The sequence below is a fragment of the Otolemur garnettii genome, unplaced genomic scaffold (assembly GCF_000181295.1).
Source record: "Otolemur garnettii isolate 467f Iridium unplaced genomic scaffold, OtoGar3 scaffold00085, whole genome shotgun sequence".
Lineage (NCBI taxonomy): Eukaryota > Metazoa > Chordata > Mammalia > Primates > Galagidae > Otolemur > Otolemur garnettii.
In genome coordinates, this window is record NW_003852480.1 from 3,162,486 (window position 1) to 3,181,220 (window position 18,735).

Genomic DNA, 18,735 nt, shown 5'->3' on the forward strand with positions numbered 1-18,735 from the left:
AGACTTCACATCTTTTGAATTTACCTGGAAGGATTTGGAGAATATCCTTGTAAGTAAAGTGTCACAAGAATGGAAAAGCAAACATCCAATGTACTTAATATTAATATAAAACTAGTAGATGAACAACTACATGCCCACGTGAAAAAAAAACACATTTAAATTGAAGAAGGGGGAGAAGGGCCATGGTAATCTCTCACCTATTGGTTACAATGGAGTTGTACAATACAACTCCTGGGTGAAGGGCTCAACTGCAACTTGGACCTCACATAATGAACGTAAACAATTTAACCTTATTGTATGTACCCTTATATTAATCTGAAATTTTAAAAAAAGAGAGAAATAAAATGTTTTGTTTCAGAATGCATAGTGATCAAATGCATGAGTGATCAAAACCCTCTAGCATAGCGGTTCTCAACCTTCCTAATGCCACGAGCCTTTAATACAGTCCAGAACTGCGGTTGAGAACTGCTCCCCCAGCAGCTTCCCAACCCATTTACAGTAAAAATCAAATGACTTACCAGGGCTTCCTTACGGGATTTCATCACAGAATGTTTACTAATCCCCTTTCCTTCTCAGGGCTTGAACTGACTTCCTAGTTGTTTTTAGAACGGGGTGGGGAGCCTGGGGCCTTCTAGGTCCTTCAGTGTGGCCTTTTGACTGAATCCAAATTTTAGGGAACAAACCCTTTTGTTTTTATTAATATACTTTTGTTCTTTTATATTTTTATTTTTAAAATAAATATATTTAAAATACCAAAGAATAAAATAAGCTTCAGTGAGCTAATCCTCCCAGAACTAACTGGCTCAACTAGAACATTAGTAAAGTCATCAGGGCTAACTCGATGGCTACTGCACTCCTGGCTTAATTCTAACTTCCCCACCTGACTGGGGCCACTACTGCAGGAGGCTGGGTGGCAAGAGATTATGGGGGTCAAGTAGACCCGTCTGTCATCAGCTTTTGACAGTGGTGCACTGTGTTTCTGTTTGAAGTAGAATTTGTGAATAGTTGCGCAACTCAACAGTATTTTTTAATTGTCTGCTTAACAGCTGACTGTGTCAAAGACGAAGTAAGAGAACTCAGAAGGAAGAAAACAGATATTTTAGTGAGAATTGGGAATTGTAATATGGGTATTATCTTGTTTCTGCCAGAGATAAGATAATTTGCTTTCTTTATGAAGCAAATTAAAGAAGTTCAGTGTTCATCAGCCTTCGAACACTCAAGAGGACCACAAATAAATTAGTGCAAAAGGCATGAAAGGTTATTAAGAGTCGGAAAGCAAAAGCAGAGACGATTCTTTCAAGCAGAAGTAAGACCTGGAGACAATGCCACTGAAGCAGCTCCTAAGGTAGCTTATATACTTGGGGGGAAGTGGGAGCCATGCAGTGAGGTAGAAATGGCGAGAGAGAGCATTGTCGAGTTAGAGGATGCTTAAACCTTGATAACATTTTAAAGTGCAAGCATCAGCATCATTAGCCTTCAACTTAACAGAACAATTTCATGCAATACTTCAAAAGGAAAAATACATCATTCAGTCACTCTGGATGAATCACCTGATACTACTGACTTGGGGCAGGTTTTACATTTCATTTGAGTCATAACAGAAATTTTCTTTGCTGCAAGGAGTTACTCAGCTTTGGACACTATTGCAGATAGAACACCAGTAATAAATGTCTTCAGCTTTCGAGATAAATGTCGTGAAGTTAGACTAAAGTTAGTAAATTTAGCCAGTGTATGTATAGACTGTGCACATTCCATGACAGGAAGCCGTGAAGGATTTAGCACACAGATAAAGAAAATCCAGATGTTTTCATTTCTTTTCATTGTATCTTGTATCAGCTAAATCTCTGTGCTAAAACTACTATTTTAAGTAACACCTTGTGGCTCGGGGCCTGTGGCTCAATTAGGTAAGGCACCAGCCACATACACCTAAGGTGGCGGGTTCGAATCCAGCCTGGGCCCGCCAAACAACAATGATGGCTGCAACCAAAAAATAGCTGGGTGTTGTGGTGGGCACCTGTAGTCCCAGCTACTTGGGAGGCTGAGGCAGGAGACTTGCTTGAGCCCAGGAGTTGGAGGTTGCTGTGAGCTGTGATGCCACAGCACTCTACCCAGGGGGGACAGCTTGAGGCTCCGTCTCAAAAAAAAAAAAGAAAAAGAAAAAGTAACACCTTGTAACAAGTTATAGGTAGTGTTAACAATATTTGTGCAAATGCAACATGGCATTGCTGGTTTTTATAACATGCTAAAGTTGAAGGTTGATAAGTATGCAGGTGGTATTCATTCTAAAGTGTTGGCTATGGCAAGGACAAGTGTTTGCCATGATTTTATCTCTGTGAGAACAGATAGTTAAATTTTATGAAGAACAGAATCAGCAGTGTGAAATATTGAAAGATTTTCATAGGAATGCAGTTTTTCTGTGTGATATCCTGTCAAATCAAAATGACTTAAATATTTCTTTGCAAGGTAAAACTAAATCTGTATATTATGTATGGCAAAATATCTTTTTTCAAGACATTTCTTCAAAAGGAAATTTTGGATGACCATTTTTCCTGTTAGCAAAGGTCATTGATGAGCACAGGATAGTATATGTGAACCATTTGAAGAATACGCGGCTGTTACAGGAGAATACAATGAAAGGTTCACGGACTTTGAGAATCGTGGCATCACACTCCAGTTAGCGTTTCAACCTCACCTAGTTCATGTCTCTAAGACACCTAAAGAACGACAGATGGAATTGACTGAGTTCTCAGTAGATGACATTTTAAAGACATTGTTTGATTAAGCAAGATCCAACTGAAATATGGAAAAATGCAGCAGAATAGTCTTCAACAGCATGCCCCCCAAAATGTTTTCTTGCTTTTCAACCACTTACTGCTGTAAATCTGCATTCTCCTACCTAACCCAAATCAAGACTGAAACTACAGACCTGCATGCAGGCTACAGCCAAGTATTCAAATGCTTTCCAACACAAGCAGACGCAACAAAGCAATCAAAACGCTAGTTAATTTTAAAAGTAACCTTGAAATTAAGTACATAATAGTTAGGTTTTTAAAAAATAACATGCACCTTAAATGTATATTATTAAATACACATTTCTTAAATGTTTTTAATAATACATTTCTTTAATGTATTTAATAATATACATTTCTTAAATGGGCCTTATTTGATTATAGCTACATTAATGCTGCCTTCTAACATGAAAATAATCCCCCCATCCCTGTCCCTGTCTAGAACCTGCCGAGGCTCCCCCCTTCCCTGGGCCTTTGCTCTCGATGTCCTTCGTACCTGAAAAGCCTGTTACTCTCCTGCGTTTCTGTAGGGCTCAGGCCTTCATTCCTTTCAGATCATTTCCCTAAATGTTATTTGAGCATTCATGTCACTAAGTTGCCCCTAAAGTTGCCATACATAGGGAAAATGGCAAATTGTAGCTAAATGTACCAAATATTTATTATAAAAATTTACAAAATATTTATGAAGTATTCCTTACATGTTTTCCACCTCTTTGTAAAATTCTGTATATGCTGTATCCTACTTTATTGATTTTCAGATTACTTACTGCTCTGTGATATAATTTTATTTGATGGTCTTTTCCCACCCCTGAGTTTCCTTCCCTCTCCTTATAAGTGCTAGGATATAAAGACTGTGGTACCAAAGACTCTGAATACGTCCATGCTTCTCAGTGAAGCCAGGTTTCCCTTCTATTTTTAATAAGTCTACAGCATGAATTTCCATAGAGGTATTCTCAACCGTGTGACCTGTTCAGTGAATTTCATGAATAATCAAAATCAGTCAGCCTGATAAGTGGCTTCTAGACTTAATTTTCCATTTAACCTATTAAGTGATGCTTTTTAAGAACAAATAATTATCTGGAAGCCTTGTAGTTACATCATATAATATTTACATTAGAAGTTTATATTGATGTTAATGCCCCCCAACTTACAGGGGACTGAACAACTTAGAATGGATTTTAGTGCTGTCTTTGATTTTTGTTAAATTCTCATGCCACTTATATAACTTTTCATGAAATATTTAGTAATTATATTCCATTAGCTTAGTGCTGTGATAGATTTATCTCAGCTCACAGACAGATATAAAGTATATGAGTAATATAAATAAATAGTTATTTAATATAAATTATAGTAGAACCTCTTTGTAAGTTGACCATGCAAGGGACTGTAACAAAATGATCAGCATTTAGAAGTGGTCGGCGTAAGGAACTAGGCCTACTGTGCTGATACGTACATGTGATGCATGTCAGGTCTGTAAAAATCAGGTCAACTTGAGGAGGTGGTCAATGTAGGGAAGCAGTCAACTGTGGGCTCTACTGTATATGTAAATTTATGAAAAATAGATAACGTCATATGCAAAGTATGTGTGTGTGTATATATTTTACAAAGATGATGTGATTGGAACTATTCCTTTGGGAAATGAGTGAGAGTTTAGAAAACAGAAGCAACTTTCTCATCTCAGTATCACATCCAAGGTCAGCGGTTCTCAACCTGTGGGTTGCGATCCACAGGAACTGTATTAAAGGACCATGGCATTAGGAAAGTTGAGGACCACTGTGCCAGAGGGTCCTTAGCTATGTAGTCTATTACATCAGCTTCTTTTAACCCTTGCTGATTGCAGGACTTATCACTACTTGACAGCTTTCTACTGACCCTTTAATTGTTTGTGTCCACCCATAGTGGGATCCATGAGAGCATGGATTTCATTCTACTTACCGTTATATTTAGCAAACCTGGAATAGTGTCGAACATACTGGTTTTCAATAAATGTTGTTTGACTAGGTAATTGACTGAATTAGTAAATGAACTCTAATGCTTACATTATCCAAGTTGCACATTGCCCTATGAGATAATAGGTTGGGATAGTATCAGAGCCTCGGCCTCGTTCTTCTTAAGAAATTTAGAATTTCACTAGGGAGGATTTTTCACAAACAGGTTGCAAAAATTATTCTCATATTTGTTTCAAGTTTGGATAATGCTAAATATTGTATCAAACAAACAAAATGCAATAGTTCAAACATAATGGAATTATTTTTAAGGCTCCTGGGTGAAACAGAGGGTGTTCTTGATTGATGGACGGTTCCCTGCTAAGTAGTAATTTAGGGTGCCAGGCTTGCTCCATTCAGTGGCTCAGTTATCTTTAACCTTGAACACAAAGCTTGTATTGTCTTCCAACAGGGGTCTTTTAGTGGAAGGGGAATCATGTGGAAGATTTTATAAGTCAGGTATGGAAGTGGCATAATCACTCTTACTGCTCACACCCCAAAAGCTTGAGTTCCTTTGTGTTGGTACATTTATGCCGGTGAGGGAGACTAGGGACTGTAGTCTCACTGTGCACCCAGGAACAGGACGTTGTGAATAGCTGGCCAGTCTCAGGCCATTTTATTGTGTTTAGACCTAAGCACAATTGCATTTAGGTGTAAGGTAGCTTTTATGACTTTTAACTAGTTGAAAATTAGTTAGAAGTTAATATTTTTGTGTGAAGCTTTTCCCCCAAACCAACTATTTACTTTTGTTCTCAAAGAAGGCAGCTTAGATTTCTGTGTATATAACCCATGGGAGCCTTTTTTCCCCTTGACTTTAAACACTCATTTCCCAAATTCTGTACTCCACTGAGCATTTTTTCAGATGGGATAACTAAGCATAGTCCCTTTGGAGCTCATCAGAGTTGTTGTGTAATAGAAGCCGTCTCTGGTCTTAGCAGCAGCTCCTTCACTCTCCAGGGATTGCTGCTTCCATAGCGCCCGTTTCACTTGGTTCTGAAAAACAAGAGATTGGGATAGACAATTACAGTTACAGAAGGTTATTGGTATTACCGTGTCAACAGTATTACTTTATGGGTGCTATAATTGTCATGATATGTTTACAGTCCAATTTACTCCTTTTATAAACATTCATAGATTTTGGAGCATGCTACCTGGGGGTGCTGGACAAGCCACTTGAGCTCCTTGAGCTTCCATTTCTTCTGCAGCTTCTGGGCTCTTTATAAGTATTAGAACATAGAAGCAATATGTAAAATATTCAGTATATCGTCCGTTCTTTAGTACATGCCTCCCACAATAATAGCAGTCATTATGCCAACATTAAGAGAAAATATGCAAGGACTTTGGTATTTAAAATAGATGAAATTCTACATAGACAATCACTTTTAAATTACTCGACTCATTGCAGACAGTTGCCTTTTTTTTTTGAGACATGTTTCACTTTGTCACACTTGGTAGAGTGCTTTGGCATCATAACTCGCAGCAACCTCAAACTCTTTGGGCTCAAGCAATTCTCTTGCCTCAGCCTCCAGAGTAGTGGGGACAATAGGCACCCACCACACTGTCCAGCTATTGTTCTTGCTCAGGCTGGTTTCAAATTCCTGAGCTCAAGCAATCCATTTGCCGTATTTTTCATCGAAAGTTCTAGTACTACTGGGCGCAGTGGCTCACACCTATAATCCTAGTTCTCTGGGAGGCCAAGGTGGATGGATCGCTTGAGCTCAGGACTTCAGGACCAGCCTGAGCAAGAGCAAGACCCTGTCTCTACTAAAAATAGAAAAACTAACTGGAATGGTGCTGGGGCCTATAGTCTAAGCTACTTGGGAGGCTGAGGCAAGAGAATTACTTGAGATCAAGAGTTTGAAGTTGCTGTGAGCTATGACACCACAATATTCTACCCAGGGTGACAGAGTGAGAGTCTGTCTCAAAAAGGAAAAAAGAAAGAAAGGTTTAGGACTGACCAATCTAGAGAATTTTTTCTTTAATCTCTCAGAGGAATTTATGCTTTTTGGATGCATGGCTGGAGATAAATGGAAAAGGGATTATATTCAGAGAGAGAGACAGAAAGGTGAGTGTGCTTGGAGTGAGAATGAAGTGGTAGTCACTTGAAAAATATTATGAAGCTGTGTTTCTTAACAAGGAGCAGAAAATTTCGTTTGGACATGTATACATGTTAAGCAGTCATCTACCGTGTTTCCCCGAAAATAAGACCCCCCCCAAAATAAGCCCTAGCAGGATTTCTGTGCATTTGTTAAATATAAGCCCTACCCCCATAATAAGACCTGGTGATGGGCATTTCATACATTTCGGCCCTCAGCAGTAAGGAAGACTGGAATACCTTTTATCTGCCACAGCTCCTTTCTCCCAGCCGTTGGCACTTGCGCAGGTGCGCGTGTGGTAACCATGGTCGCAGGCATCCTATTGCACACATGCAAAAAGCTAGGGGAAAGGAGTTCACGCATCACTAGCGCCAGCCCCACCAACAAGGTCAGCTCCCCCTGTCAGGTTCCAGAAGAAATGACTTAACTGTATTTGAATAAAGGTAGATTGTTCTACCTTTATTATTTATACTTAATAAATAAAAATAAGACATCCCCTGAAAATAAGCCCTAGTGTGTCTTCTTGAGAAAAAATAAATATAAGACAGTGTCTTATTTTTGGGGAAACACAGTACCTCAATATTTCCATGGAAACTTGCATAAAAAATTTTGGATTGCCTTGTTCTAGGTCTCAAACATTTTCATTTTGAAAAAATATACATATCTGTTAGATAACAGACTTTCAGTGGTCTTGACACATGTAATAATTCAGGAACTGCTCTCACTATGCCAGGTATCTTTCTGAAGGTGGTGAAATTAGTTGACTAGATTAAATACGTGTGTACCTGTATAATTTTTTTCTCCAGTCTTCAAACGTTGAAGAAATGAAATACAAGGCAAGGTTATATTTCTGCCAAAATTAACTACCAGAAAAGGAGTCGCCTTAATCTCTTCTATTATGAGGTTCTCTCTTAATTTGGTTTTCTGGTTTTTGTTAACAAAAAGGTATTTTTCTTAAGGAAAATAAGCAGAGATGATTCTAAGCAATGTTTGTTTGATATACTTATAAGGGTCCCGTGATAGTATTGGTGTAAAGGAGTTAAGTTTTACATAGATTTAATAATCATTCCTGGCTTTATACTATGAAAATTGTAATCACTGGGCATTAACATAAACATCTTAAGGATAATTTTAAAGTAAATAGTAAATGATTGTTGTTTTAAAAAACCTGCAAAGACAACAACAGATCCCCTTCACTCTCCGTATCAATGTATAGCTATATGTCATGTGTAGATAAATCACTCTCTGAGATAATTTAGAAGGGATGGAAACTCTTAAGCTTTGCAGTATCAAAGTCATTGATGTTGGAAATGCAGGTGCAGAGTTCCAATCAGTTTGATGAAAGTGAGAAGTTATTTTTAATTAGTATTTTACTTGTATATGATTTTGGAATATATTTGAGAAGCTATATTAATAAATGGATTTAGAAACCATTTGACAGTTTTATCAATATTTGTGATAGTTTTCAAGTCAAGTAGTAAATGAATAAATACATTAAAGTTTAATGCTTACGTGTATGTGTTTCAAAGCCATTCACCTGGAGCTGTATGATCTTGGTGCAAATCACTTAACTTTTCTGCAACTTAGGTTGCTCCTACATGAAGTAGTCACATAATACCTACTTTGTAGGTTTGTTGTGAGAATTCAACAAGCTAATGTGTGCGTAAGGGCTCAGAGCAGGCCTGACACATAGTAGCTTGTGTATAGTGATCTTATATTGCTTTATTTTGGGAGAAAATGGGGCAGAGTCTTATATTTTACAATACACGGTATGTAGATCATACCATTTCCTGTCACATTGAAGGATTCTGCTTTTGCATTTTGACCTGAAGTTCCGATGTGTTTTCTTTTACATAATACTTTTTTTCAACATCCAATAGAAAAGGCTTTCTAAAAGTATTTCTTTGAAACATCAGTCATCTTGTAAATAGCAGTCTTTTATCAACCAATTTACAAATTTTAGTGATTTAATTTTCTCATCAGGGTGCTGGGTATACTGTTTGTATCCAAATTATCCCCATTTCATAAATGTAAGAATTAAATTCTAGACGGATTATGGTTTTCCCAACTGTAGCCAATGAAGTTTATGATTCTAACTCTGAAAAACATGAGAGTGGCCATTCCATCTTGGGAGAGGGCAAGGGCACATTTCAGTAGCTAATTCCAATACATAAAAGTGTACATTTGGGCAGAAACCCACATGAAATATATATATATATATCCCTATCTTTTTCAAGTTTTCTCTGTCATAGCTCCTTCTAAAACATTATTATTATTATGTAGTAGACTAAGTAGTAACGAATTTTGGAAGTAGGCCCCCCGCCCTGTAGTGTTTCTGTTCAGACTGTCATCTCTAGGTCAGATGCTCAGTATGGCAGGAATGAAGTTTTGTGGTTAGACCCCATCTAGTTTGTAGGCCAAATATATGAGGATTTCCGAGGCTTTAGTGGTCTAACATAAACTACACATTAAAAGGCACAAACTGCCAGGCACAGTGGCTCACGCCTGCAATCTCAATACTACAGAGGCCCAGGCGGGTGGATTGCCTGAGCTCACAGGTTCAAGACCAGCCTGAGTAGGAGCAAGACCTCATTTCTAAAATAAATAGCTGGATGTTGTGCCAGGTGCCTGTAGTCCCAGCTATTCACAAGGCTGAAGCGAGAGAATTGCTTGAGCCCAAGAGTTTGAGGTTACTGTGAGCTAGGGCGCCACGGTACTCTACTGAAGGGGACAAAGTGAGACTGTCTCAAAAAATAGATAAATAAATAGCACAAACTATTGATATTTTGTTACTACTTTGAGACAGTTCTAAACTATGGAAATTTGAATGTTCATAGAGCAGAGTCATTGGACCATAAGCATATTATGACAAGGAGAATATTCAGTTTGTAAAATTTATTTAGGTAGTCTAAGCAGTGAATTCCTCTCCATAGCTCATACGATTTATTCATAGTATATAGAGTTGGGGGGGGGACATATAATGAGTGAACTACCATATTAATAGTTGAGGTGTCACAATGTCAACACAAGTTTATTTTTTAGAATTGAATCTGAAAATTAACTGGCCTACGTTTATGGAGGATCTCAAATAGAGAAGTGACAGAGGGATGTAAAGGAAGAGAGATGCTTCTGCAAAGTAGACACTATGGATCACAGTGATTATGTCATGTGGTTGCTATATTATATCTCCTTCATAGGAAAAACTAAGGTGCATAGAACTCAACTTGCCCAAGTTTGCTGGACTTAGAAGGTAGTGGAATAGAAGATGAATCCATGTACGTCTAACATGAGATGGTATCTTTGGAGCCCAGTAGGAAGCTAGAATAATGTTAAGCTCTCATAAATTGTTAAATTTTTGGCAAGTTTCCACAATAGTTATAAATCAAATAAATTTTTGTAGAACGATTTCAGTAAAGCATAGTTGTGTCAACACTAAAAAATGTCTAGGGCGGCGCCTGTAGCTCAAAGGAGTAGGTGGCAGGTTACCCAGCCCCAGCCAAAAAAAAAAAACTGGGAAAAAGAAAAAACAAAATAAAAAATGTCTACGTGTAATTTAATCAGGAAAATATTATATCTATCAAGTTTACTAAATTATCTCATGGCACGTTTAAAAAAGTTATTTCCTACCTTTATAGATACTTATGACCAAAATGAGTTATGTGTTGTTCAAAAACCTTTCTCTTTGCTTTGTGAAATACTGATGGATGAAGCAATGGAGAACAAGAGCATTTGTTAAGGATTATGAGGGAAGTCAAAATTAATGCTGGTGAATAACATTTGAGACCAATATTTACTTTTTCTAATGTTTTTAAAGAAACATGACTTAAAGTAATAAAAGTTGATCCAGTTATAAACTGGTCTTTAAAATGAGCTACTAAGTAATATTTCTGCATCGTCAACCTGCGGGTAGAAACCAGTCAAAGTGTGTCAGAACAGTATCAGTAACGGTATCTGAATAGGTCAGTAGTAGAAAGAAAAAGAAAACAGGATGTGTGTGTGTACATGCACGTATATGCCCAGAAAGAGAGAAAGAATATGAATTGCTTTTAAAACATGGCTGAGTGCGGTGGCTCATGCCTATAATCCTAACACTCTGGGAGGCAGAGGCAGGTGGATTGTTTGAGCTCAGGAGTTTGAGACCAGAGCAAGAACTCATCTTTAAAAAAAGAAAAAAAAGCCCAGCATTGTGGTGGGTACCTATCGTCACAGCTACTTCGGAGGCTGAGGCAAGAAAAACACTTAAACTCAAGAGTTTAAGGTTGCTTTGAGTTGTGATGCCATAGTACTCTACCAAGGGCAACAACAACAAAACAAAAACAAAAAACATAACTTGAGTGAGTGAAGGATAATGTCTGTGGCTGGGTGACTTTGACCTCTAAAGCCCAGTGGATTCGTAAGCTGTTTCTAGAAAGGGATTTAATTTGAGCTACAGAAATTTGAGAGCTGGAAGGGACCCATGCTTTGCACAGTGTCTGGCACGTGGTGATTTACAGTTAACACAATTCTTTAGTGACTTCTGTGTGCCAGGCACTCCTCTAAGTGCTTTATACCCATTCATTCATTTAATCTGCATGACACAGGCTTTCAGTGACTGATGGATGAATGATGAATGAAAAAGTAGTCTCTGATATTTTCACTAATACCCCAGAGAAAAACAGAAAACATATCCAGTAATATACTCACTCCATTCTGTAGAGCTTAAAAACATGAGCATTGAGAGTATTCACAAAAATCCAGGGCCGATGTGAGAGAAACAGTATTTGAGTAAATTTTTAGTGATGCACCTTAATATAATGTTAGTTTTTAATCGCTAAATGTGATATTTAATTTCCCATAGGTAGGCTGCCTGGAAAGGTTGGATAAATTCCGATGATCACCCCCAAACCTATATATTCTGTTATAACTGTTGTTTCAAATAAAATGATTCCAAGGTTAGTTTGGGAAATTACCAGTTAAATAAATTTCAATTGATAATAGCAATATTTTTTGGTTTTTGTCTTGTGTTGTGTTTTTAACCACTGGATTTCTCAGTGATTCTGAGTTGATAATGACATTATGGAACATAAAACTTTCCTTTACACAGAATACTCTGTTGGGACTAGAGTCCCACAAAACTCATCCCCTGTGCTTTTTAGGTGGATTTGGGGTCTGGACCCACAGGTGCTAGGCTACGTCAGTAATGCAGAGATTCTTGGGAGAGAAAAGGAAGGGGAAGGCAGGCAGCAGGCCACCCTTGTCGTTACTACAGTATCACTGCTTTCAGGCATTTTACGAACTCCACAAAGTATTTACTTAGGTGGCGTCAGAGACTCTAAGATATCCATGCTCATTCCATACTTATCTTCAAAGTAGAGTTCATTTATTAGCTAGTAATTTTATAATTGCTAACCATTAGATTTAGTGGACCAGCAATTATAAGATGCCTATTTATATATATGATTTAAGTCATTTGTAGAACTTTCTTTTTAGAAGCTAATTATGGTAGCGTCCATATTGGTCCCACAAAATGAAACAAGCTGTTAGGCAAATAGTATCAAGGTTTTATGAAGCTATGATTAATTATATTTTACATAAAGTAAGCGTAAACCTAAATTAATATAATCTAAATATAACATTTTAAATCTAATTTGAATATTATCCTTGTTCTTTATTTATTTAGCTGTGTTTGTGGCTAAACTATGATTCAATTGTTTGCCTAATTATTAAAATTTTGATTCATAATATGAAACCAGTGGATGAACAACTACACACCCACACAAGAGAAAAACATAATTAACTTCAAGTCGGGGGGAAGGGGGAGTGGTAAGCTCTCACTTAAGGGCACCTGGCACTTCTCCTAAGTAAAGGGCTCAGCTGCAACTTGGACTTTACCTAACAAGTGCAGACAATGCAATCCCTTCGATTGTACCCTCATATTAATCTGAAATTTAAAAAATTAGAAATAATAAATTGTGATTCACAAGTGTATTTTTAGGACTATAGGTTGCTTGATTCAATTTGAGTGTCAATATATTTATATAATCAAGTGTTAAAATATTTAAATGACAAAAATGAAAAGTATAAGTAAGTAATTCCTTTGAATTGTGTTGCAATTAATTGCAGGGAAATATATCTTGGTGTTAAGATACAGATGTATTAAATATGTTCAGTTCCCTTTTAATTAAGTTATTTGATTTAATTCAGATAATTACTGCATATATTACTCCTAATTTCATAACATTTTTGTTTTTTTCAATAGAATTTCTATTATAAATGGTGGCTAAAGTCACAAGATAATTCACATCATTTTAACCTGAAATTCAATTGAATAGCCTATTGACATGTACTAAATTGGCACAGGGTCAAGTTTAAAAAAGTTGAAATAAGTGAATCTTGCTGTTCTGTTGTGCCATTTTTGCATATCTTACTCAGATCATGAGTTACTTCCCCCTACAGGGGTTGTCTTACCTTCATGCACTGGGATTAAACATGGGTATCTGCACCTGTGTCTGCTTGACACCCAACCCCCATATCGTTTATTTGCCTCTTAAAAACTCCATTGTTCCTGGGCATGGGCTCGGGTCTCTATTCCGTTAGAGTGTTGTGGCAGGGCCACATCGGTGCATTTCAGACTCTTCCTTTATGGGGAACACCTTTATAACTTCCCCTATTCCATAACCTAATTGTATATTGTCAATAATATTTAATAATAGCATTATCCCAATTTTAAGAGAAAGATTTTTAAGTTTTCTTGAACTTGGTATCTATTTGGTACATGTATAAAGAGGTATTTAGTTAATATTAAATTGCATATGCATTTAATCTAAGCTTAATATATAATTTTTTCATGTTATTCTGCAAAGAACACAGATGACAGGGAGGAGAGGATAAAAACAATGTTTAAAAACCTATGTTTAAGCCTGGCACAGTAGCACACGCCTGTAGTCCTAACTATCTAGATGGCTGAGGCGAGAGGATTGGTTGCTTAAGCCCAAGAATTCAAGACCAGCCTGGGCAACGTAGACCTTGTCTCAAAGACACAGAGAAACTATGTTCAATTAATTCTTCTATTGCTTGTAACACCTATCACAATGACTTTTGGGGTAGGAGAAATTACACATGGAAATAGGAATTGTCTTATTCACCTCGCTGTTCCCTGCTCCTGACAAGAGTGTCTAACATAACAGGTACTCAATAAGTATTTATTAAATAGAATTGAATTTTTAAAAGCAAAAATATTTCTTTCTCTTTTGAGTCTTTATGGTTCTTAGCCTATAATTACCACATAATTCTGATATTTGCAGTTATAAGCAGGCCTAGATGAGTACATTTCAGAACTTGAGGGATGCTTAGCACGTCTGCTTATTTTAATAGATGGCTGTTTTTATTTAAATATGGACAAGTAGAACATTGATACTTATATATGTGTGCATAGATTGATGAACATTGTTTATAAATTTCTCAGTTCCAAAGAATTGGTTTGTAAAGGCCAGACAGTATTCTGGCCAGACAGTAAAGGCTCAGCTCCAGTATTCTCTGCACAGTGAATTCTTAGTCGGGAAAGATGACCAGATGATAGATTCTAGGAAGAGTGCCCTCTAAGACTGGAATAAATAAAAAGTAAAAATTCATTGGATAATTATATCTTCATTTGCCATACGAAGTTATTTTTTAAAAAATATCACACAGTGTAACACATTGGTCTGAGTCACGTCTATAAAAGATAATCAGTAAAAATCACTTGTTTATTCTGTAATTACATGTATTGATTGATGCCTTTTAAAATCCCTGAGCCATAGAGTAATGTTCCCCAGTTGCCTTCTGCAGTAAGTGACTGAATTTAAATAGAAGTGTAGCTAGGATGATGAAAGGTATTTAGCCCAGCTATGAACATGTTATTTATTTTACACTCCAATAACCATCACTTAGCTGTATTCAAAACTATAGTCATGAATACATTTCTACAAACTTCTGTCTTAAATTGTTCCTAAGGAAATCCTGCAAATAATTCACGATTCTACATAGTGAATAAAACATCACCATTCTGAATTTAGAGGTATTTGCCTATCTACTCTTTATAGAAATACTGTTATTCTCCTAATTTTTTAGTGTGTTTCATAACATCTTTAATTAACACTTATAAAAACACTCTTAGTGAGTTGGGCTTGCAGTTATTTCACATAATTTGAATAAACATTTCATTTCTCTGAGCTCCTCCAACATATGGGTTTGTATTCATTTATTTGAATAAATAAATAATAATGTTCTAAAACACGTATCCCCCCCCCAATAAATTTGTGTTAAATCCTGTCCTTTGTATACCTTATGTCCTTTAAAGTTTAAAAAATATTATTCTGAACATACGACATATAAATACTGTTAAGTGTCATCCTCTTCAGATAGGGAGGAGTGTGATTTATTCAGAGAGTCAGGTCTGAATGATGTGGGATATAAATACATTTTGCCTCTTAGTTTGGAACTTTGAAGTATCAAACCCATTGATCATTCTCATAAACCTGAACCATCTTCCTTGAGAAGCTCATTTTAGAAAGGGGATAAGGATCAAAGGGTAGATGGGATGTTACTAAGGTAAATCTTTATTAAATTTAGCAGTCTTTATATTTATTATTATTCACCAGCTAAGTAGGATCAGTATGCCGGCATGAAAGAATGTTATCAGCATTTCATGATGCTATTTAGCATACATTTTGAACTATTGTAACATTACTGACCAACAAGGTGATACTATAGATAAATACAGTGTCCTTTTAAATTCAGAAGACTTAATAATAACTGATAAGAGCATAAGATTCTTAAGGGAAGTGTTTTCTTAGAGTTTTCCTTGCTGCCTAGGGCCTAATAAGAGAAAAGGGCCTCTGTAATATTTGTTGAATGAGTGAATGTGTGAATATTTTCTTTTTTAAAAACTTTTCTCTGATATATGAGGGGCAATAGACTTCAGAATGTGAGGGATGCTTAGCAAATTTTTTATTTTAATGGAGGCTGTTTTTATTTGAACATGAACAGGTAGAAAATGGATATTTATATATGTGTATATAGATATGTAAATGTTGTCTGTAACTTTCTCAACTTTAAGTTATTTGATGGTCTTCTGTTTTCTTTCTCCAAAGAGTCTAGCATGGTTACTTGTATGACAGTACACTTAATTGATTATAAGATGCTGTCTTTTTTTTTTTTTTTTTAACCTTTAAACATATTTGGGCATCAAAGAACCTCAAATCTGTTTCCTCATTTAAACTGTTTCTTGACTTCAAAGTTGTATTTGTGATTAACAATACATACTAGTCGACTAATGTGTTCGCTGGTGTGTAATTAGAGAATTGTAAACTTACTGAATCAAATGTTCATCCAAGTTCACCTTAATCATCAAACTCACTTAAAGCATTGAATTTAGTATTATTTAAGGTTCATTGTATGCCCATAAACTTTAAAAATTAATTATGTGGTTTTTGTTAAATAGAGTAATATTTAGTAATTTTTAAATTTGAAAAATGAAGGATCTTTCCTAATAACATTTTTGGCTTAGTGTAATGGAACATAATATAATATTTTAATTTTAAAATGTCTTCTTGGAGATCTTGATTCAAATTGTAATCCTAGTTTTTCCTGCTCCTTCCATAGCTTCCTGCAGATTTCACAAAACTACACCTTACTGACAGTCTCCACCCACAGGTGACCCACGTTTCTTCCAGCCACTCAGGATGTAGTATCACTAGTGATTCTGGAAGCAGCAGTCTTTCTGATATCTACCAGGTAAGAAGGAGTTTTTTTGGTCATTTACTTCATTTTCATGTATTCCAAGTTGTGGGGTTCTCAGTTAATAGAATTTATAAAGTAAACATTTATGTGCATATATACAAAATTTAGGGTTCATGTAGCTAGCATGGTGGATGGGTGTTTTAGAACATAACTACTGTCTAATTGTACTTGCCTCTGCTATTACCAGTTATCAGAATTTTAAATAGAGTGATTCGAATGGAATACTTTATCTTGACTTCAATAATTTTAATTCGTTTTACTGCAGATGTAGTACGTTTATGATTCTCTTTTTTTTGAGACAGAGCCTTTGTCATCCTCAGTAGAGTGTCATGGCATCATAACAACGTCAAACTGTTGGACTCAAGCAATTCTCTTACCTCAACCTCCCGAGTAGCTGAGGCTATAGGTGCCCGCCATAACACCCTGCTATTTTTAGAGACGGGGTCTCACTCTTGCTCAAGCTGGTCTTGAATGTGTGAGCTCAGGGCAGTCCACCTGCCTTGGCCTCCCAGAGTGCTGGAATTATGGGTATGAGCCACCATGCCTGGCTATGACTTTCTTGACTAAAAACCATAGGGCGAAAACTGCAGAATTATGCTTTTTTATAGTAAGTTTTTCTTATTAAAGTCTATACTGAATATACAAAATGGAGGGATTATTAAGATTGGGTCATTGTGGCCCAGCACAGTGGCTCACACCTGTAGTCCTACTATGCCTGGGAGCTGGGGTGGGAGGCTCCCCTGTGCTCAGGAATTCAAGACCAGCCTCACTGAGTGAGACACCATCACTACTAAAAATAGAAAAATTAGCCAGGAGTGAAGGCACACACCTATAGACTCAGCCACTTGGGAGGCAGAGGCAAGAAGATCTCTTGAGCCCAACAGTTTAAGGTTGCTGTGAGCTATGATGCCATGGTACTCTACCCAGAGTGACAAAGTAAGACTCTGTCTCTAAAAAAAAAAAAAAAATTATTGAAGAGTTCCCTCACACAGAACAATGAACAGTATTATGTATACATAAAAGCTGTACTTTAGCTTATATCGTTTGAAATATCATAGAAGAGCCCTTGTCCTCTAAATTTTAAGATGATCATTATGCATTTTTACAATTTGTGATGGGAATACATTTTGAGGTTATAACAGTTATTACTGTTTTCTTCAAATATAAACAAACTTGAATGGAATTTCTAAAAGGTAAATCTATAATAAGAATGAAGTGATTTGTTCATATCATTTACTGTAGCCTGTTCTCAGAGGAGTTTTATTTAGCTTTATGTGCTATTTCTCTTTAGTAAACTGGGTACGTTGATGAGAAAATTCTTTTTTTTAAACAGAGCCTTAAGCTGTTCCCCTGAATAGAGTGCTGTGGCATCACAGCTCACAGCAACTTCCAAATCCTGGGCTCAAGCGAGTCTCCTGCCTCAGCCTCCAAGTAGCTGGGACCACAGGCGCCAGCCACAACGCCCGGCTATTTTTTTGGTTGCAGCCATCATTGTTGTTTGGCGGGCCCGTGCTGGATTCGAACCCACCACCTTAGGTGTATGTGGCTGGCACCTTAGCCACTTGAGCCACAGGTGCCGAACCGATGAGGAAATTCTTGAGGCTACTTCTGTCCTTAGCTGCTGTCCAAACACCTGAAAAACCAGACTGGGCTGAGTGTTCCTAGTTGCTCTGGCACAGGGCAGTTGCTTACCATCTGTAGTCTGACTTTATAGAAAGGAGGTTCCCTGTGCAGTGTTTTGATTCATCAACTTGAGTTTCAAAGCTGTTTGTTCAAACTTGATAGCAGACAGGTAGCCTGTAAGTCTGTGTCTGTCTAAGATTTAGCTATTAGCTATGCAAAGCTTAACATTTAATATTCTTAATAGATCACTTCCATTACCTTTGAATCAGAACTTCTTAAGGGGAGAAGTCATCTAACATGTAAATAGTCCAATTCTCAGTCTTACATTGAATCCTGTCGGTCAACCATCCAGTTTATTATTGAACACACAGTTCCAGAGATGAGCAGCTATCTCTCAGGGCAGCCCATTTAATCTCTGTGCACATTCAACTTAGGAGGTCTTGTCTTTCTTGTTGAGAGCTGTCACATCCAAGTGAGTAAACG

The 18,735-nt window shown here is 36.9% G+C and overlaps 1 protein-coding gene across 14 annotated transcripts in view; it reads left to right on the plus strand.

Annotated features, from left to right (window-relative positions):
• The window catches only part of RAPGEF2 (Rap guanine nucleotide exchange factor 2), a 291,756-nt gene that overhangs the window by 215,520 nt on the left and 57,501 nt on the right, over positions 1 to 18,735 (plus strand). For all 14 annotated transcript variants that reach the window (XM_023516027.1, XM_023516031.1, XM_023516029.1 and 11 more), the window contains one exon: positions 16,492 to 16,623. In XM_023516027.1, coding sequence (XP_023371795.1) covers positions 16,492 to 16,623 — 132 coding nt within the window. The remainder of the gene's footprint in view (positions 1 to 16,491; positions 16,624 to 18,735) is intronic.